Source organism: Callithrix jacchus, chromosome 5, assembly GCF_049354715.1.
Source record: "Callithrix jacchus isolate 240 chromosome 5, calJac240_pri, whole genome shotgun sequence".
NCBI lineage: Eukaryota > Metazoa > Chordata > Mammalia > Primates > Cebidae > Callithrix > Callithrix jacchus.
In genome coordinates this window covers 92,492,076-92,513,608 of record NC_133506.1, presented here as the reverse complement: position 1 = coordinate 92,513,608, position 21,533 = coordinate 92,492,076, and the positions used below count along the sequence as shown (strand labels likewise).

At 40.8% G+C, this 21,533-nt stretch overlaps 2 protein-coding genes across 2 annotated transcripts; both read right to left on the bottom strand.

The window, feature by feature from the left end:
* Positions 1 to 275: 275 nt before the first annotated feature.
* KRT27 (keratin 27) lies at positions 276 to 5,672 on the bottom strand. The gene is made up of 8 exons (XM_002748589.4): positions 5,174 to 5,672; positions 4,323 to 4,405; positions 3,767 to 3,923; positions 3,172 to 3,333; positions 2,963 to 3,088; positions 982 to 1,199; positions 717 to 766; positions 276 to 603 (listed from the first exon to the last, which is right to left on the bottom strand). Exons 1-8 carry the CDS (start codon positions 5,615 to 5,617, stop codon positions 467 to 469), a joined length of 1,377 nt encoding a protein of 458 aa, XP_002748635.1. The 5' UTR covers positions 5,618 to 5,672; the 3' UTR covers positions 276 to 466.
* Positions 5,673 to 10,559: 4,887 nt separating this feature from the next.
* KRT28 (keratin 28) lies at positions 10,560 to 20,173 on the bottom strand. Its single transcript, XM_002748572.6, has 8 exons — positions 19,660 to 20,173; positions 19,137 to 19,219; positions 18,453 to 18,609; positions 16,513 to 16,674; positions 16,308 to 16,433; positions 12,196 to 12,413; positions 11,483 to 11,538; positions 10,560 to 10,898 (listed from the first exon to the last, which is right to left on the bottom strand). The coding sequence occupies exons 1-8, from the start codon at positions 20,107 to 20,109 to the stop codon at positions 10,756 to 10,758; spliced, it is 1,395 nt and encodes a 464-aa protein (XP_002748618.3). The 5' UTR covers positions 20,110 to 20,173; the 3' UTR covers positions 10,560 to 10,755.
* Positions 20,174 to 21,533: the final 1,360 nt, after the last annotated feature.

Sequence of the window (21,533 nt, the reverse complement as noted above, 5' to 3'; positions counted from 1 at the left end):
TACTTCTGTGAGCATATTGACCTTAGGGACGGGATCTTATTAACTGTTTTATCCTCATTAGCTGGCACACAGCATGTGCTCAGTAAGTACTTTTCATACTGAGACAAGGGAGACAAAATTTTACAGAGAAGTGAAAAAGACTCCAACTGGTTTACATGTTAAACTTACTCCCAACTTGTGAAGACCACTGAATTAAACAGAAGAAATTAAAGACAAGATTCAGCTCCCATTGGAGGGTATATTTAAATGCAAGGATTGACCAGGACCAGGGAAGATGACTTGCAACAGGAAGAACCTTTATTGAAACACCACCATAGAGAAAAAGCCCAAGAAATGGTACTATTCTAAAAATAACTTGTCCTAATTTATTGGAAGAAAAGCAGAAAAATAAGGGAGATCTTCTTTAGGAAACTAGTTTCATTTTGGTATTTTAATTTGGGGGGCATTCTTTCTCAGAGGCTGGAGTTCAGGAAGGCACCCTCTGTTCATTCTTGTTGACTTTGGTGGATTTCTCTTCCACGGTGTGAACTCTGGATGAGAGAACTTTGCCACGAGGATCTATTTCTTCCACAACTGTTTTGACAATGGTGGTTTTAGATGAATCTAAAATGCCACATATAAACTCTTAGAATTTATCAAATTTATAAATAGGAAATAACTCATCATTTGAAACACATACAAATACACACTGAATGCCTGACACAGCTTTTGCTTACCTTTTGTCTGATTTCCTTGGCCTCTGTAACCTTTTGATTTAGAACAGGAACTGTAAAAGTACAGAGTGCTTATATTAATTATTTCATTCCGTTTTACTGAGGAAACCGAAAACAATGATTTAAGGTGGGAATTCACTGAATTCTGAAATAACGCTAAAAGTTTTTATCTACACATGGTCTAGATCATAAATATTTTATACTTGATTTCAAATAATCTTTAGTAGCCTTAAAAATAAATTGTTTTCTCAATGGCAGCAATACTGACCCATCTTCTCCATCTATCAGGAGGCAGTAGGTCTCGATTTCTTTTTCCAGGTAGATCTTCACATCGAGGAGCTGCTCATACTCCAGCTTCTGGCCCTCGGTCTCAGTTCTGACCTGGTGCAGCTGCTCCTCCAAGGCCACGATCTGAGCCTGGATCTGCGCTAGCTGCGCGCAGTAGTTACTCTCCGTCTCTGTCAAGGAGCACTCCAGGGAGTGTTTCTGTAGTTTGGTAAGACATGGGTTAATAGAAAAGGTCACAGTATTTTAGAATAAGCCAAAGCATTTAAGAGGTAATTAAGACAATTATCCTTACATCATGCAAATAATTATATTTACCCCAAAGATTCCATTTATTCAATATTAATCATTGCCTTTACTAAATGTCATCCTACTTTTCTATTTGAAAATGACACCGCTGGTGCTGAACGTTCCTCAGATACCCAGGTGTGCTAAAAAAGATGCAATTGTCTCTTCATAGGGCACAGACTAAAAGATCCCTCCCCTGCACCAATATAGCCTGTGCTTGTTGAGTTCGGCACAATTTGCCACTTTCCCCACAACTAGAAGTCCGCCTACACTTTGCTACCCATTTCTATTTGTGTTACAGTCTTGTCATATGAGGACTGAAGCTCTTCTATTAAAAAGCCATCCTGCAGTGAACTGCTTAAACTTCCCATGAGTAGAATAAACCACAGAAAAGAATTACCTTCGTAGGCTTTAAATACAGTAGCTCAATTCATTGGCTTGTGAATCTGAATGGGATTATAGAGCTACACAGAAGGAACCCCCACTGCAATTTTACACGGAATGAAGATAAGAGTGTCTTATCCTTTCATCAGCAAGTATTTTTTATATAAAGCCTTGATTTTATACACATTCATAGCCTCATCAGTGGATAAACGCTGGTGGTTTACTAGCCATAGAGGGAAAAGTATAGATCTGGGAGTTAGAAAATTTGGAGAGAACTTCTGATTCCTTCCTATCCAACTGTGGGACCATGGGAATTAATTGCTTAACTTCTTCGAATCTCAGATTCCTCCTTTGGAAATAATGACATGAGTTATGATGTCTGCCCTACCCGTGCCCTGGGGTTGTTGTAGACTCATGTGGGCGGAAGTGCTGGGCAAACCCTTTGAAAGCAGTTATGATTAACATTACACATGCTTAGCTTTAGAGTCAGCCTTCGTGCCTCTACTTTGCCTCTTGTTTATGCCACTTACAAAGGAACTTTTAAGTGTTCTTAATTAAGTGGTCTAAAGGAACGCTAGATGAAGCTAGGAGTAGTGCAAATGTATTTTTGCTCTCTTTAAGCAGTAGGATTTTTTCTTTTTCAAAAAATGGACACATAAGAATTGTATATATTTATGGGGTTCATAATTCTATTTCAAAACACACAATGTGTGGTGATAGAATCAGGACAATTACCGTATCTGTGGCCCCAAACACTTATCTTTTTTTCTTGTATTGGGAATATTCAAAACCCTCTCTTTGAACTATTTGAAAATATAGAATAAATTATGCTTAACCGTAGTCATTCTGCAGTGCTATGGAACACTTGAACGGATTCTTCCTGTTCTGCTGTAATTTTGTATCTGTTAACCAACCTCTACCTATTCCCCATCCCCTTCCCAGTCTCCAGTAACCTCTATCCCACTCTCTCCTTCTATGAGACCAACTTTTCAAGTTTCCACATGAGTGGTTTTAGATATTTTGACTTAGGATAGAAGATTCAAAGTCAAAACTATTTTCTTTTTGCAATATCTCTATCGTATTTGCTAATTTCTAATGTTTCATCATTATTAGCATCCAGGTATACTTTATAGGCAAAGAGGATTGTCATGTGCGAAATGCAAATGTGTCTTATGTCAAGCACTGTAATTAATGGCTAAAAACTAAAATATGTAATATTATGTTGGAAGAAAATTCTCTTCTATTTTTTTTCTCAAGTTCTAAGCAAATCTGTTGCATAACTTTTCGCTTACTGTTGCTAAGAGGGACTGAAGTTCAATCTCCAGGGTTTGAAGGGTGCGTTTCATTTCGGTAAGCTCATTCCGGGCTGAGGTGGTGGCACCAGCGTCGTCAGAGATCTGCTGCTGCAGCGAGGCGCTCTGGAACAGTAGGGGCCGCGTTAGGGCGCCGCTGGCTGCGTCCGTGCGCGGCGCCCTCGGAGCGCACCTAAGTGTGGTTTTACCTTCTCGTTGAACCAGGCCTCCGCGTCCCTGCGGTTCTGCTCTGCAAGGGCCTCGTACTCGGCTCGCATGTTGTTCAGCAGAACAGTGAGGTCCACCCCGGGGGCCGCGTTCATCTCCACGTTCACGTTGCCTCCAGCTGCGCACTGCAGAGCTTTCATTTCCTGAAAGATATTTGTTTAACGAAATTAGGATCTGAATATTTTATTTGTTTCGTTTTTTGAGTTAGGGTCTCGCTCTGATGCCTAGTGTGGAATGCAGTGGTGCGATTACGGCTCACTGCAGCTTCGAACTCCTGGCCTCAAGCGATCCTCCAGTCTGGGTCTCCCACAGCATTGGGATTATAGGCGTGAGCCACCTCGTCTGGCCTGAATATTTTTAAAGGAGCCAGGTGGACAAGATCTATAGGATTAGAACCTTTTTGGGAGATTTGTTTCTTTTGAGCAGGATGAACAGCAGCACCTCAAACAATCTAAGCCATATGGAGAAACTGACAGGTTCCTTCTTGAATGTTAATTTATTATATTTATCATCTGAAATTAATTTTAAAATTTGGGAGAGAGGGGACTGTGAGAGCCAGCCGGGTAGAGCCTCTACCTCCTCATGATTCTTCTTGAGGTAAGCAAGCTCCTCACTGAGAGTTTCCAGCTGGATCTCCAGGTCCGTTCTGCACAAGGTCAGCTCATCCAGGACTCTGCGCAAACCGTTGATATCCGCCTCAACGCTCTGATGAAGCGCCAGCTCATTTTCAAACCTTAGAAAAGTATTTGAAAGTTTCATCACTGGTCATTAGGCACAGCACATTACTTTTTGGATCATCACACAACTCAGACTAAGCTTTGAGGTAAAACTACTAAAATAATACTTAAAACTTCAGTCAGGTCACTCATCATGCAATAAATACATTTCTTTGAAGCAAGAGAATGGAAATAGCCAAAATTCTCTCTCATATGACTTTGACATTCATTCATGTTAGCCTACAAATTTCCCAAGTAAAATGTGTTGCTCAGCTAGTGACTCATATGCATTTCGTTTAAAACAAATACATGAATAAACAAGAACAAAGAATGAGCCAACCTCAAATAACTCAGAAGAATAAAGGAGAAAAAATGCTTAGACAACTTTTTTTCTGTTTATCTTCAGCTCTACTTACTTGAGTCTGAAGTCATCAGCTGTGAGTCTTGCATTGTCATTTTGCAGGACAACATGGGCATTACTTGTAGTTGCAGAAATTATCTGACAAATAGAATTAGTTAAGATTGAGGAAATATTTAAGACACATTTCAAAGTTCCTTGAAATAAAATTGTATATGAAATTATAGTAATATTTCTGGCATCTGTTTCTCATAATCAGACGAGTCTTTTGAAGATGGGAAATTTAAGTATGGTCTCTCTCTCTCTGAAATGGAATCTTGCTCTGTCACCCAGGCTGTAGTGCATGGCACGATCTCGGCCACCGCAACCTCTACCTCCCGGGTTCAAGTGATTCTCCTGCCTCAGCCCCCCAAGTAGCTGGGATTATAAGTACATGCCACCACACCCGGCTAATTTTTGTAGTTTTAGTAGAGATGGGGTTTTACTATGTTGGCCAGGCTGGTCATGAACTCTTAACCTCAAGTGATCTGCCGGCCTTGGCCTCCCAAAGTGCTGAGATTACAGGCATGAGCCACTGTGCCCGGCCAAGTATGGTCTCTTTTATTCCCCACCCCAATCATAAAAAAAGGTCTTTCTATAAGAAAGCCTATAAATATATAGGTAGAGACATGGGGCAGTTTTTGATATTTTACTATTACCAAAATCATACACACATACCCAATACCACATGATGGGTGTGCCATGTTCAAATATTAGAATTTATTAGAAATTATTTTTAATATTGAAAATGAACTAAAATTTAGAAGCTGAGGGCAAAGCCCTGTTATTGTGACAACTTATACATTTGTGCATCCGTGAGTGGTTAAATACCCTCAGGAGTGCTAAGACTCATGCCACGGTGTTTCTTACCTGGTTCTTAAGGTCGTCAATAATTGGGAAGTATCTGCTGTAATCATGATCAAGGCCGCGGCAAGAACCGGGTCCAAATTTCTCGTACCACCCCTTGATCTTCTGCTCCAAGTTAGCGTTGGCCTCCTCTAGGGCTCGAACATTCTCCAGGTAGGAGGCCAAGCGGTCGTTGAGGTTCTGCATGGTCACCTTCTCATTGCCAGAGAGAAGGCCATGCTCATTCCCTGTGAAGGCAGCACAGGAAACACCTCCCGCACCCAGACCTCCACCATAGCCTCCTACAGATGAGCTGCCCCCAAAAGCGCAAGAGAAGCCACTTCCAATGGCTGGCACAGTGCACGTGTTTCCGGCCCCAAAGCCTGCTCCCCCACTAGAGAGCCTCACAGAGCCAGTGCCTCCACAAGAGCCAAGCCTTCTGGATGTGGAAGAAAAGCGCACAGACATAGTGCCCAGGCTAGAGTGTTTGTTTCTGCGGTGATGCTCTGATGGTGAACCTCCTACTCAAGCATCTTGGTTTGCCTTTATATACACACTATTAGGGTGTTCCTTGATGAGCTTTGCTCATAGCAAAATGGTGTTTGCCAGCTCATTGTGAATTATCCATAATGGGGTGTTTTTTTTTTTAATGAATGGCTTTACCGTACTGTGTCCATTTCTGTAGGTGGATAGTTATCATGGGGTTATTTGTTATCTCTGGAGTTGGACAGGGTGGAGTATTATCAGAATTATTATAGTGATGCATTTCAAATTTAGTATGAGTAACCCTTCCTGTCTTCCAGGCATCAGGAATGTGTAATACCTATAAGACTAAAAAAGTATGATAGACAGATTTCCCTTTTCCTTGCCCAAATCAGCATTGCATTTTCTTTGGCAATGAAGTATCATAGTCATAATTTTCTATCAGATGTGTTGAAAATAATTTCAAGACCGTGTGTCCATGGTACCAGAAGAAGGAGGGGAGGTCCTAAAGGAGAACTGAGGCATTAAAAGAAATCTTCTATGGAGGCAGAAAGTGTTCCTTTGATCCTTATCCTTCCTGAATTTCCATTTCATCTGTACTGGTTTTCCATCAAAGTTCGGTTGCTAACCGGGTTAAGTAAAGGAATTGGTTGCCTCCTTGGGCCTCAGTTTCCACATCTGTACAGTGAAGGGTCTAGACTGTGGCCTCTATATTCCCTTTCTATCTCTGGATTGCTCATATTTCTGCACTCCTTCTGTTCACTGTCCATTTCCATAGCACTTGTCTGCATTACTTCCTCTGCTTTTCACCTCCTACTTATTTCTGAACTGTGGTCCCACCATTTTACTGAAATTAACCTCTTAGACATCACTGCACATCTCTAATCATCATTTCTTTGATTTATTCTCCTATACCCTCTTGGTTACGTTCAATACTGACTACCTCAGTCTGATCAGTCTGATTGAGTTTCCGATGGTTGCTTTGTGAGAATTTTTCTACACCTCGTGTTGCTCCCCTTTTCTCTTCCACTTATAGCTTCTGTGCCCTACATTTGTCATTTCTTACAGTTTTGTGCTTGGTATTCACGATTCTTTTTTTTTGAGACAGGGTCTCGTTTTGTCACCGAGGCTGGAATGCAGTGTGTGATCATGGCTCACTGCAGCCTCAACCTCCCAGGCTTAAGGGATCCTCCCACCTCAGCCTACCAAATATCTGGTATTACAGGCACACGTCACCATGCCCTGCTAAGTTGTGTGTGTTTTTTTTTTGTAGAGACAGGGTTTGCCATGTTGTCCAGGCTGGTCTTGAATGCCTGGGCTCGAGATCCTTCCACCTTGGCCTCCCAAAGTGCTGGGATTATAGGCATAAGCCACCTCACCTTCTGAATGTAGGTTTTCCCTCACTGCCTTGTCCATTCTTTTTTACTGCTTTCCTCTTTTCCATCTCTTTGCCTTTGTTCATGTTGTTCTTTCCACCTGGTTTTCTTCTTCAGACTAAAAATTATAATGAATCATTTGAGATCTTGTATTTGCCAAGAATAATTGACATCACTTTCAATTATCTAGATTGAAAATGAAGTTGGCAAAAATATAAATTTTTATGACTTAACAAATGAGTTTGCAGAAAAAAAGCCAGAAAGGTTTGTCAATCAATTGAATACATTATTAAAGTATTGTGGTTTATTGTGTTATATAAAATTAGGACACCAAAACATTATTTATTTGACATTTATAGTTTATGGTGTCATATATGTGTCCAATTACCTCATTACGTGTTATAAACAATAAGACATTTTTAAAAGAAAAATATCTATGTTTTAGTATTTCTTAATTGTTTGAGACAGCGTCTTGCTCTGTCACCTAGGCTGGAGTGCAGTCGTGTGATCTCGGCTCACTGCAACGTCCACCTCCTGGGTTCAAGCGATTCTCCTGCCTCAGCCTCCCAAGTAGCTGGGATTACAGGTGCCCGCCATCACACCTGACTAATTTTTGTATTTGTAGTAGAGATGGGGTTTCGCCATGTTGGCCAGGCTGCTCTGGAACTCCTGACCTCAGACTGCCCACCTTGGTCTCCAAAAGTGTTGGGATTATGGACGTGAGCCAATGAGCTGGGATTATTTTAGTATTTCTAACTGAACTTTTTTTTCTGACTTTTTAACAAGAGCTCTCACATTTTTAGTTTGCACTGGGCCTTGTAAATTATGTAGCCAGCCCGGATTGTTGGGTCTCTCTGAGGGAGCTGAAGAATCTTAGAGAAAAGACCTCCAGATACAAATGTTTGAGTGTTCTTCACAAAAGGGAAGCTCACCACACAACCACTCTGGAAGGAACTACAGACACTTACACACAAAGCTTCCAGATGTTTAAGGCCTTACTCATTCAACATGAACATAATTTAAAATATCACCATATATTGAGAAACACTCGAACAAGAAAGACAGAGACTCAAACAAACAAAAACAGGGGAAACAGAGGTAATAAAGAACCTGGAAGAAAACTTTTAAAAAAGAAACTACCTATAATTATTACTTTCAGAAGTAACAAAAATACTGTATATTTAAAACATGGATAGAATATCATTAAAATTGAACAGGATGCACATAAAAGGCCTCTTAGAATTAAAAACAAACTCCCAAAATAAAACTTCAATAGATGAGTTGGAAAATAAATTTCTAAAAAATTTCCAAAATTAGATCAAAAAGATAAAAAGATAAATATGTGAGCCTTGAAAGAGCCAATCTCTCTTTCTCATTTTTTTTTTTTTTTTTTTGATATTGAGTCTCACTCTGTCACCCAGGCTGGAGTGTAGTGGCACAATCTCAGCTCACGGACTGCAACCTCTGCCTCCTGGGTTCAAGCGATTCTCCTGTCTCAGCCTCCCAAGTAGCTGGGATTATAGCCATGCGCCACCATGTCTGGCTAATTTTTGTATCTTTAGTAGAAATGAGGTTTTGCCACATTGGCTAGGCTGGTCTCAAATGCCTGACCTCAATTGCATAAGAAAGAGGCATGAGAGATAAAGACATGTAGGAAACAGGGTTAAACTAGTTAGAAAACCATTCTTCTAACTTTAACTAACTCTAAACTAAGGGTCCTCCATGAATTCGGAAGGGAATGGAACAGCCTAGATCCTGTGAATTCTCAAAACTGACCAGCCATGGTTCCCTCCTGGGAGAGCAACCCATGATGAGGAGAAACTGCTGGGGGAAGGATTAAAATTGGTCAGGAGAGGGTCACAGAGAGGAAGGAAACAAAAGTTCTAGATACGACTGGGGGAGGAAAAAAGAGATAGGAAGTTTCAGAAATCAAGTCAACGTTATTTTTGAATCCTAGAAAAAAACAAGAGAAAAGGGAGGTCTGTGAAGTTTGTAAAGCTATCTGGAATTATACTTTATTCTTTTTTTTATTTTTTTGAGATGAAGTCTTACTCTGTTGCCCAGGCTAGAGTGGAGTGGCAAGATCTTGGCTCACTGCAACCTCTGCCTCCCAGGCTCAAGTGATTCTTCTGCTTCAGCCTCCAGAGTAGTTGGGATTACAGGTGTGTACCACCATGCCCAGCTATTTTTGTATTTTTAGTGGAGAGGGGGTTTCACCATGTTGGCCAGGCTGGTCTTGAATTCTTGACTTCAAATGATCCATTTGGGGATCATTTGAAATAAAGAAAACAACAAGAAAACAACAAGCAAACAAACTTAAAAAAAAAAAAAAAACAAACCCCAAACCCAAAAGAAAACCCAACATCAAAACAACAAAATCCAGGATAAGTTGAAAGCATAAATGCAGATGCAAGGAAACAGCTTGATATTTTAGTGCCTTTAGGTGATACACTTTTCCTGATTGTTGAACAAGGAACCCCATGTTTGTACTTGGCACTGGGTCCTGCAAATTATGTAGCTGGCCCTGTATAGTGTACATTTGGAAATTATTTCCCTGCGAATTTCTAGTGTTTGCTTCATTTGATGGCTGTTGGCTGAAGATTTTGTAAATATCCCACTCTTCACCACTTCTCTGAATCCCATGTGACTGTAGTGAGATAGAATTCCTTCTCTCACTGGAGCTTTTCCCTGGAATCAGGCCATATACCAGAGAAATAAAGGAGCTGCTTTCCTTTTAGGCAATTTAATATTTGTTGGGAATTCCTACTGTACATTTTGATCCAGGAAGATAGAAATAATCATAATCACAAGAATCATGATGTTCAATCTCAAGAGGTTTCAAGTTGAAGAACAGGTGTTGGTGAGTTAAATTTGGCCGGCCATGTGTTTTTGTATAGACAGTATACAAAAATGTTTTTGTATAGCTAGGACTGGTTCTACATTTTTAAATGGTTGAAAAAAGTTAAAAGAAGAATAATATTCCATGACAGGTAAATATATTTACAATTCAAATTTCAGCCTTCATAAATAAATTTTTATTAGAACATAATCATGTTCACTTGTTCATCTATTGTCTATGGCTGAGGTTTGTAGTTGAATAGAGACCTTATGGCCTGCCATGCCTAAAATATTTACTATCTGGGTCTTCACAGAAAAAACTCTGACTCCTGTTCTAGGAAAAGTATCACCAACACAAGTCATATCACTGTGGATTTTTCCGGAGATTATCCTGTTTAAACGAGGAATGGTATCCTGCGTAATGTGGTTAGAAGAGTTTGAGAGAGGCTCTTGGTAAAATACCAGGAATGCGTCATCTAGTGGTGAGACTTTTCAGTCACAGGAGAATTTCTGAATTTTTTGATTATTTGCCCATGTATACATGGTGTGATTTAAAGATTATGCCTAGGGAATGTTTAATATTCAAATGCCATGTGGTGGTATTGACTATTATTTAAAACAACAATGAAAGGCAATTAAAACATATTCCACAGATGTTTCCCTATGAATTAGACATAGAAAAAAATCACAGGTAATTATGTATTGGTCATCACTGAATGGAAATGGATGCATATCAACTTTTTTATTTATTTGAAACAAACAACCAACATCCTGTAAAACTAAGAAAACAGATATTTTTGCTAAGTAACTTATCTTTAAAAGTAAAAAGTGTTTCTATCTCCCTGATATTTAGAATAATGCAGTTGTACAAGATCCTTTCCCAAATTATTCTTTTCTCTAAAACGACAGCTAGAAAGGAACCCTTTTTTCTGTCTTGCCATTGGTAATTTTAGATGTCTTTTCTTCAATGGAGTGAATCCTTGATGAAAGAACTTTACCACGCTGATCTATCTCTTCAACCACTGTCTTTACCAGTGTGGTTTTGGATAAATCTAGAAATAAAACATATGAACATATATATTCAACCAAAAACTTTACATGACAGTTCCACTGTGAGTTCAATATAATATATTATGCACATTTTTGGTTGAGGGAGTAAGTATATATTTATAATAATAGTTTGGGATAGTTTTAGCCACTTAATATTTCCTGTTCAGAACATTTTACCTAAAATCACTTAAATATTGACTACCGTCATAGTGTATGACTGTCATTAATGTAAAAGTATTACTCGATAAACTAGAGGGTCAGTGTGGTGTCTCACACCCATAATCCCAGCACTTTGGGAGGCCAAGGTGGGCAGATCACCTGAGGTCAGGAGTTTGAGACCAGCATGGCCAACAAGGTGAAACTCCAACTCTATTAAAAATACAAAAACTAGCCAGGTGTGGTGGCGGGTGCCTATAATCCCAGTTACTTGGGAGGCTGAAGCAGGAGAATCACTTGAACCAAGGAGGTAGAGTTTGCAGTGAGCTGAGATTGTGCCATTGCACTCCAGCCTGGGCAACAGAGTGAGACTCTGTCTAAAAAAAAAGAAAGAAAGAAAAAATAAATAAATAGAACTAGGTTTTACTACCTTTAGATGAATTCCCAGAGCTTCCTGATCCAAAGCCCTTTGATTTGGAGCAGGAACTGTAAAATAAATGTAGTTTATTCTTTTCTATTTCTGCTTACCATGACTTAAGAAACATTCATTGACTCAATGAACTCAACTGAACTTTGTATGCCAAAAACTGGTCTGTCTTTTCTATAGAGGAAACTCTTAAGATTTTTATGTGCAGGAGCTGGAAGTAATTAAATGTTATCTAAAGAGAGAATAACATAAATCTTGTTTCCATTTGATTTTTTTGGCACCCAAGAATTTAAAACCAAAGTACATACATACACACATATGGATCCCAATAGTTCGTACAGAGCACATTTATTTCAGGGCAGCAGTGCTATTAGGTATGCACTTAAAGAAGGATAAAGCCTGCTTGTGGGAGGTGGAGAGAATCTTGAAACCCACAGTGATTAACACGGATGAAACGGCTGCAGGAACGGTTTGAGTCATCAAGGCAGAGTACATACTGCCTTGTATGTACTTGGTACATACTGCCTTGTATGTACTTGGTACATACTGTGATGTACCAGATTTGGAAGAGATCACTCTCTTCCAAAAAAGGCAAGAGATGGACATGCTTTTCTGCAGTGGGAATGAAAAAGAAAAGGCGTATGGAAGGCTAGTGGGAAACCTACATTTGTAGCTGAAAAGAGGTAAAAACTGCATTTTCAAATGGTTTTACTTACTTTCCATCTCCATCTATCAGGTGGCAGTAGGTCTCAATTTCTTTTTCCAGGTGGACCTTGACATCGAGGAGATGCTCATACTCCAGCTTCTGGCCCTCGGTCTCGGTTCTGACCTGGTGCAGCTGCTCCTCCAGGGCCCCGATCTGAGCCTGGATCTGCGCCAGCTGTGCACAGTAGTTACTCTCCGTCTCTGTCAAGGAGCACTCCAGGGAGTGTTTCTGAGGACATCAAGCCATGGCAAGGGATGAAAACACTCTGGGGACTAGTAGAACAGTGTTTCTCAGTAACCAGCAGTATTGCTCCCTAGGCAATTGTGGAAATTTGTGAGGCTTGTCGCAATCAAACGTGAAAGACAGGAGCCTGGCATTTATGAAGTGAGGGCCGGGCATGATGAACGTGGGATCCTGACGTGGGATAAATGGTCCTTTTCCCACAAGACTGTTGATGATCCACTGGACGTTGCTGATATTTAGGTTATATTTCTATTAAAATCAAATGATACATTAAAGAACCCTTTTAAGGGTAGCATAATAAAAAATTGATATGGGAAAACTTATATTTTGAAATTATATATTTATTTCTGGGTTACCTGTTGTTTTAGCTTTACTCTGCTACTGTCCCCGTCAGTGTTCCAAGGCCTTTTATGCCACTGCTTTTTTTTTTTTTTCAAATCCATCCTTGATTTTCTGGCTTCTATCAAAAATCTTTTATTAAGGTACCTGAGATTGAATGAGTGCCTTGACAGACGTGGGATTTCAAGACAAGAGCTATATCTCATAACACAATACAGGTCATTATTTCGATACTACTCTTATGAATATCATACTTCCTCTCTTCTACTTCCACAGTCTGTAATCTGACTTGGCACCTGATCCCTACTTTAATTAAGGTAATTTTCCTCTTTCCCTTATTATAGATAAATATGTCTTGGCAATTATGACTTCTTTTGATATTAGTTATTATCCAAGTGTCCACCCCAACTTCCACTCTTTCATTTTCCTTTTCTTGTGTGGAGGAACTTCTGTTCTTATGTGGTTGAAAATGAGAGATTGATTAAGAGAAGATGCAAGGCTCTGCCTCTTTCATTACATTTTCTAGGGTAGTTGGGCCCAAGTATTTACCTAGCAAATCATGTTATCTTACTTTTATTGCATTTATGGCATTATACTTTAAAAACTAATTTTGTATATTTCTAAATATATTACCTAGTAACTTCATTCTAGCATTGAGAAGATGGAGCCATACAAGGTTTGTCATAACAGGCAGCCATTGGGTCCAATGGGGCCGAGAACCTAAGACTGACTTAGAGCTACTGATTTAGGCAAACAGGTGTGTTACATGGAGGGTGCTGGGCTCTCCAGGAGCACCTAGGTGGAAGGAGATCAGGATGGTAATGGGGAGAGTAAGGCAACAGGTAGCAAGACACCAGCGAGGTGTGTGCTCGGCAGCTCAAAGCTTTAATTTCCCTGGTAACGCGTCCTCCTAGGGTATTCCCTTTCATGATTGTAAATACACTCATAAGTTGGAGGGGCTCTGCTTCACAGCCTTCCGTTGTGAGGGCTGGCTTGTCAAAGAGGAAGGAGAACAGGATGAACTTGGAAGTTTGTACATCACAGGAAGCAGGCGTGAATATACACGTATTTAGACAATTCTCAACTTACAAATGACTTGTGTTCTAACTCTAAGAGATGGAGCTTAGAATTCATTATAAGACAGTAGGGTCTCAGGTATGTAAGTTAGGTTCTATGCTCCTAGTATTCTATAATTCAGTTATGTTCTGTGTTAAGTGGGCTTTTTTCATGTGTGTGGATTATCCTATGAGCCCAAATTATAGTACCACTGGCTGCACAGACTCTTCTTTATAACATTCTTGTTTCTATGTGAAAATGCTCACAATGCTGGTCTGGGGACTTGAAAATGTATTTCCATCAACGTAGCTCAGAAATAGAGGGAGGATTCACTCACATAGCTCCTGCAGCAGGAAGAGAGTCCTTAGGGATCTAGTTCAGGGAAGAAGGGAAATGGGGAAGAGAGGAGGGTTCCAGGGGTCTGCACTGGCGGGTTGAGGGGGTCTTGAGTGCCCACTCGTAGCCATGATGAGGGAGAGAAGAGGGCTATGCTGGTTAAGTTGGGGTCAGTCAGTGTAAAAATAAGTTCCATCTAAATCCAACATAGGGAGAAAGCACACACACCTTTAGAGGGTGGCAAAATCAAAAGAATCTCGCGCCAGTTAGAATGGCGATCATTAAAAAATCTGGAAACAACAGATGCTGGAGAGGATGTGGAGAAAAAGGAACACTCTTACACTGTTGGTGGGAGTGTAAATTAGTTCAACCATTGTGGAAGACGGTGTGGCGATTCCTCAAGGCCTTAGAAATAGAAATTCCATTTGACCCAGCAATCCCATTACTGGGTATATATCCAAAAGACTATAAATCGTTCTACTATAAGGACACATGTACACGAATGTTCATTGCAGCACTGTTTACAATAGCAAAGACCTGGAATCAACCAAAATGCCCATTGATAATAGACTGGATTGGACAAATGTGGCACATATACACCATGGAATATTATGCAGCAATCAGAAATGATGAGTTTGTGTCGTTTGTAGGGACATGGATGAATCTGGAGAACATCATCCTCAGCAAACTGACACAAGAACAGAAAATGAAACACCGCATATTCTCACTCATAGGTGGGTGATGAAAAATGAGAACACATGGACACAGAAAGGGGAGTACTAAACACTGGGGTCTATTGGGGGGAAAAGGGGAGGGCCAGTGGGAGGGGGAGGTGGGGAGGGATAGCCTGGGGAGAAATGCCAAATGTGGGTGAAGGGGAGAAGAAAAGAAAGCACACTGCCATGTGTGTACCTACGCAACTGTCTTGCATGCTCTGCTCATGTACCCCAAAACCTATAATCCAATAAAAAATTAAAAAAAAAAAAAAAAAGAATCTCCCTATTGCTTTGAATCATCTTTTCCTTCTTGGCTCACTGCACTCACTTGGATAACAGCTGCTCTCTTCTTTGTGTTACAACCTGGTTTCCTCAGGGGGCACGAAAACTCTTATAAGGAAGGGAATCCTTAGGCCACAGTTATGCTGAAATCCTCAAAGTCAAGCCTTTGGGCAGTGCAGCTCACACTCTAGAAGGGAAGCCATTTTTAGTCCTGGGTTGACTCCATGCTGACTTTTTTTGTTTGTGTGTGTGTTTGTTTGTTTGTTTGAGATGGAGTTTCGCTCTTGTTACCCAGGCTGGAGTGCAATGGTGCGATCTCGGCTCACCGCAACCTCCGCCTCCTGGGTTCAGGCAATTCTCCTGCCTCAGCCTCCTCAGTAGCTGGGATTACAGGCACGCGCCACCACGCCCAGCTAATTTCTTTGTATTTTTAGTAGAGATGGGGTTTCACCAAGTTGACCAGGATGGTCTTCATCTCTTGACCTTGTGATCTACCCGCCTCGGCCTCCCAAAGTGCTGGGATTACAGGCTTGAACCACCGCGCCTGGCCTATGCTGATGTTTTAAGTAAGCCAGGAGCTGGTGGGATGTGCCCAAGTGGCTGAAGGCCTGGCTCCTAGGTGTGCCCACTGGGACTCGACCTCTGCCCTGGACTCGAGATGAAGAGCCTGACAGTGCCCATGTGGCATTCAGGTGTGGTGTGTCCCCTTGCTCCTCTGCCTGGTGAAACCACATGTGACTTCTAATATGTCTTCATCAGGATTAGGAGATGTGGGTGTGATGTTAGCTCCCTGCGCTGTATGACACTAGCCCCACACCCCCATCATAGACCTGTGGCTAATTTTCAGGGGGAGCGTTACTGCTGCTGTTTGCTCTGCCGGCCTGAGCTGAATTACCTTAAGAAAGGACTTATGTGAAATGTCCATTTTCATGAAATGAGCACTGAGCAGCAGCCAGGAAGGAAACCCCCGTGATGCCAAGGAGGAAGAAAACACCCTCTCTTTTGAGTGTCTGCGGGTCTGTTTTTCCTGCTCTCCTCCATTCTCTCTGCTAAGTATATACCGGCAAAGGTATAATAGGAAAAAAGGGGAAGGGCTTCTCCGAGACTTTCTAGAATCACAGGATCCAGGCTGACCTTCGCTGTCACCTACCGTGGCCAGCTGGGACTGCAGCTGGATCTCCAGCGTCTGTAGGGTGCGCCTCATCTCGGTCAGCTGGCTCCGGGCAGAGGTGGCTGCGCCTGCGTCGTGGGAGATCTGCTGCTGCAGCGAGGCGCTCTGCAGGGCCAGGCAAAAGGGTCACTCGGAGTCCCCACCCGCCCCAGAGGCGTGGGCAGTGGGACGGGGCTCACCTCACCTTCTCGTTGAACCAGGCCTCCGCGTCCCTGCGGTTCTGCTCTGCAAGGGCCTCGTACTCGGCTCGCATGTTGTTCAGCAGAACGGTGAGGTCCACCCCAGGGGCCGCGTTCATCTCCACGTTCACGTTGCCTCCAGCTGCGCACTGCAGAGCTTTCATCTCCTGGAGGGAAGCGCCAGTGTGGCTTTAAGGGCATTGCAGGTTCCCACTGAGTTTGAGGTTTTCAAAGGTGTTACTTTATGTCTCAGTTTGTGGTTGGGTGTATAATTTATGGCACACCATATTTAATTGACATATTCGGTCTGTATTTATACCAATCATCTATTTAATTAGTGACCTGTTGGCCCGGCGCTGTGGCTCACTCCTGTAATCCCGGCACTTTGGGAGGCTGAGACGGACGGATCATGTGAGGCCAAGAGTTCAAGACCAGCCTGGCCAACATGGTGAAAACCTGTCTCTACTAAAAATACAAAAAGTAGTCAGGCGTGGTAGGAGAATTGCTTGAATCCCGGAGGTGGAATTTGCAGTGAGCTGAGATCGGCCACTGCAGTCCAACCTGGGCAACAGAGCAAGACTCTTGTTTAAAAAAAAAAAAATTAGGAACCTGTTGATTAAAATCACCACCACCACCAAAAACAGTCATAGCATTCCAAGAAGTTATTTATTCTTTAAAATGAGAAAGGGATTTAAAGGCCAGAGAGTTGTTCAACATATAGTTATTGACTAAATGTCAGATTGATGGGAATGGAACAGTGAAAAAAAATCCTGCAATTTTGGGTTTTTGTATAAGATTCCATGTGAAGAAAACCTCTTGTTGCTATAACAGTTTGAAAATAAAATTGCTTGAAGTTATCCTAAGGTATCATGGTCACAGAGGATAAGGTAAATATGGTACTCTTAGGTGATGTTGAGATGTGACTGGCTTTTTAAAACAAAAAATTTTTTTCATTCTGATTCCCGAGTAGTAATGAGTGACTTTTCCTGTCTACCCTCAGTGCAAGCAAAAGGTACCCTCTTTCAGGTGGTGTGTCATTGCAGAGGACAATGCATCCTGCTGTGATCCCTACCCTACTCCGAATGCCCTCCTCTGGCTTGGCTGCGGTGGCTGCCATTTCTTCTCTTCCTTCCCTGGGACTTTCTTTTCTTGCTGTCATGCTCTACAATGCCTGGTGTACCTTTCACTCTCCTGCTGACACTTGCTGGTGGTCTGACTTCCAGTGCTCTGCTCTGGGACTCTTCCCGCTCCTCGTTTCTTTTTCATTTTTTTTTTTCCTTTCTAGTTTTCCTTCTCTTTCCCTTTGCCATAATTTTCTCACTTGGAATAAGTAGATGTGGTGTTTCAGCCTTTCAAGTGACTAATAGGACACTCCTGTCATAGCCATTTTCTGAAAATTTGTCATCCATTGCTATGGAGACCTTTTGCAGTTACTTAGGGAACAATCTTTTATTGATTTATTAATTTTCAGTGGATCGAAGCTTCTTGATATTATATGTGAAACAATGAGTTTATTATTGTACAGGGTTCAACATTAAAGTAAACCCAGACTCATTCGGTGGAGAAAAACACTGATATCTTCTCCCGTTTTGAGAGGTCTTTTGTTAGAAGGTTGATCTCAAGAGAGGCCTCTATGAACTAAAGAAATAATGTAGTGGAAAGTAAGTTGATTGTATAGATGCAAAAGCAATGTATTCTTTTTAAATGGATAGAGTATTGCACCAGCATAAAAAAATGGAAGGGTACAGATCAAATTGTTAATATTTATTACCTTGGGGGATGGGAGTGTAAGGGCAGAGTGGGAAAAATGAAATTGTCTTTCTATCCCTTGGCGTGAATAAATTACAGTGAACATGAATTACTATTGTAATTTTAACTCCAGACCTGCACCCAGTATTTAAAATTTTCAGAATTGCGATTGGACTATAAGTAAAGCCTCTCCTACCTCTTCATGGTTCTTCTTGAGATACGTCATCTCCTCACTCAGGGACTCATATTGCAGCTCCTGGTCAGTCTTGCAGAGTGTCAGCTCATCCAGGACCCGCCGCAATCCATTGATGTCGGCCTCTACATTTTGGTGAAGTGTGAGCTCATTTTCATACCTTGGGGGGCATTTAAGTGAATTTCAGTGCCAGTAAGACTACCTCAAGAAACAGAAAATTCAATCCCAATTGATTTAAACTGAAAATCAGAAATTGAATTAGGACTCTAAATAGTGTAAAAATATACAAAGAAAGCCCTCTTCCATTACCCCCACCTAATTCTGAACAGGGTAATCGGCAGTTATTTAATCACACAAATTCCAATGACATGACCCAATTAAATAAAAATACACCATTTTTGGAATGTTATTTTAGTTAACAGTTTTCCTTAGTTGACTAATGATTTACTGAGCATCTGCTTCGTGGTTGGCAGTATTCTAGGCAGGCAGAGAAATACATTGACATTTTTCCCAGGGTTATAATAAGTGTGTTAAAGTTGTGAGTGTGGTTGATTGTAATAATATAAATTCTTTACTTCCCTTAATCTTTTAGGTTATAGTTCATTCTACTTGGGAGGAAAGTGAAATTTTATTTAACAAATTGAATAGACAGAAATTTTTTTCTAGTGATTGTTTTTTGCCACTTACTTGAGCCTGAAATCATCAGCAGCCAGTCTGGCATTATCAATCTGCAGAATGACATTAGCATTAGCAGTAGTGGAGGAGATAATCTAGAATAAACCAAAACAGAGAACACAACACGTAAGTATGCTTTTATTTAAGTCATTTCTTTAGGAAATGAAAAATGTCACTCAAGTTTTTGAGTAAAATCTCTCTTCCTTTTGTGATAATCAAAATGTTTAAAATTTAACTTTTAAAAATTAAATCATGGTTTTATTTATTCTCATATACTCACCGGACTTTAGAACTGCAATACTTTTTTATTCATATGTCTATGGATTACTTCGACATAAACAATGGAACTAATAACACTCTAACTACATTAAAATTCATGAAGGGTCCATTTTTGGATAATAGGAAGAATTATTTATCTAAATAAATAAATACAAATTACAGATAACAGTCATGAAGCATTTCTTATTGTATGGCTTTTGCTAGGTATTTCTTAGTTTTAAATACCTGGAATAGTTCCAAATCTGTAATTTCTCACCTTATTCTTAAGATCCTCAATTGTTAGGTGGTATCTGCTATAGTCATGCTCAAGTCCACGGCAAGATCCAGGTCCATATTTTTCATACCAGCCCTTGATTTTTCTCTCTAATTCAGCATTTGCCTCCTCCAGAGCTCGCACGTTATCCAGGTAGGATGCCAAGCGGTCATTAAGGTTTTGCATGGTCACCTTCTCATTTCCAGAGAGGAGTCCCCCTTCACTTCCAGCAAAGCCAACACAAGCAGCATTTCCAAAGGCACCACCAGCATGGCTGCCACCGGGAACACTGCCCAAGCCCCCTCCCAAGGCACAGGAAAATTCACTTCCAGCAACAGAACTGCCACATGCACTGCTGCCTGCAAAGCCTGCACCTCCATTGGGTGGTCTGACAGAGCCAGCTCCAGACCTTAAGCAAACATGTCGGGATCCATTAGAAAATCGGAGAGACATGGTGTTTTGAGAAATCTTCACCTTGTCTATGTGTAACTGCAACGTCCCAGGGGAACAGAATATCATGCATTGGTGATTTCCTTGGGCTTTTATATACAATTATTGGGGCATTCCTATTTGTTACATATGCCAAAAGAAAAGTGGCATCATTTAGATTAGCATAAAATTACGTGTAATTGGGTGATTTAAAAAATAATTAATGTCTAACATCCCTAGTTATTGCTTTGGGCTATTTGTTATCTTAAACATAATAGGGTTTGTTCTATATTAAGTTTACTAATGTAACTTCTACTTTTGAGTGAGTAATCCTTTACTTTCATCTAGACCCTAGGCATATACCATCATTATCTGGCGCCAGGTATTATCAAATTTTTTATAAAGTTAAGTAAGATTATGATAGAGGTCTGTGAGGTACAGTAGGGTCTCAATTACCACTGAGGGGTGTAAAGTATTGCTAACTACAGAAACAGATATTTTATCCCACCAGAACAAAAAAAATGTGTTGTTTAGAAAACATGGACTACTGATGTCTCTGTTCTTACCATGATTGTAACATCTATTTATGATCTTGGACAATGACACAAATGTTGACCCATTATTTTATTTAAAATAGCATGGTTACTATGTCTGGTGCTCTATGCTAAGTGCTAAAATGAAAGATATAGTGTTAACTAAATGCAGAAATGAAAAAGGCATGATTACAGTCTTTAAGAAATCTATTGTCAGGTCCAGGTAAGGGCTGGATTATGATTAGCCTTCTGTGCTAATTTAAAGAGTTTGTAATTAATCCTAAGTAAAAAGCAGAGGGCAACATAATCAGGTTGAAATGAAACAAGGTGGTCAATTACAAGGTTGGAGCAATGGTCCAGGTGAGAAGGATGAGGGCAGTGGGGATGCAGTGGTTTTGAGAGCATATGGTAATATGACGAGTTTGGGGAGTCAGGAATAAGGGAGAATTGGGGATGACTCTTAGGTAATTAATTTTGGATTCTGGGAACTCATAATATTCACTGAGATGGGGAATATCGGAGGAGAAAGACACTAAGTTTAATTTTGGACCAACTGGATTTGAGGGGTTGCTAGAATGTTCCAGATGAAGGTGACTGATGGAAAAAATGACTGTTTAGAATACGTACACTGAATGGGAAAAACTCTTGACTAGCAATGAGCAAAGGAAAATTGGAGGGTCCAGCTCTCATTTGTTCAACTGAGTATTTGGAAGTAATCCTGGTTCAGGAATAGAAAGGATGATGATCCGGCTGATGTGGGTTTTGGGATTTGAAGACAGGTTCAGAAGAAGGAAACAGTGGCAGAGATGTTTCTGGTGCTCTTGAGAAAATGGTTGAGGCTGGAGAGAGATCCAAGATGGCTGATTACCAGCAGCTCAGGATTGTAGCTCCCAGTGAAAGTGCAGAGAACAAGAG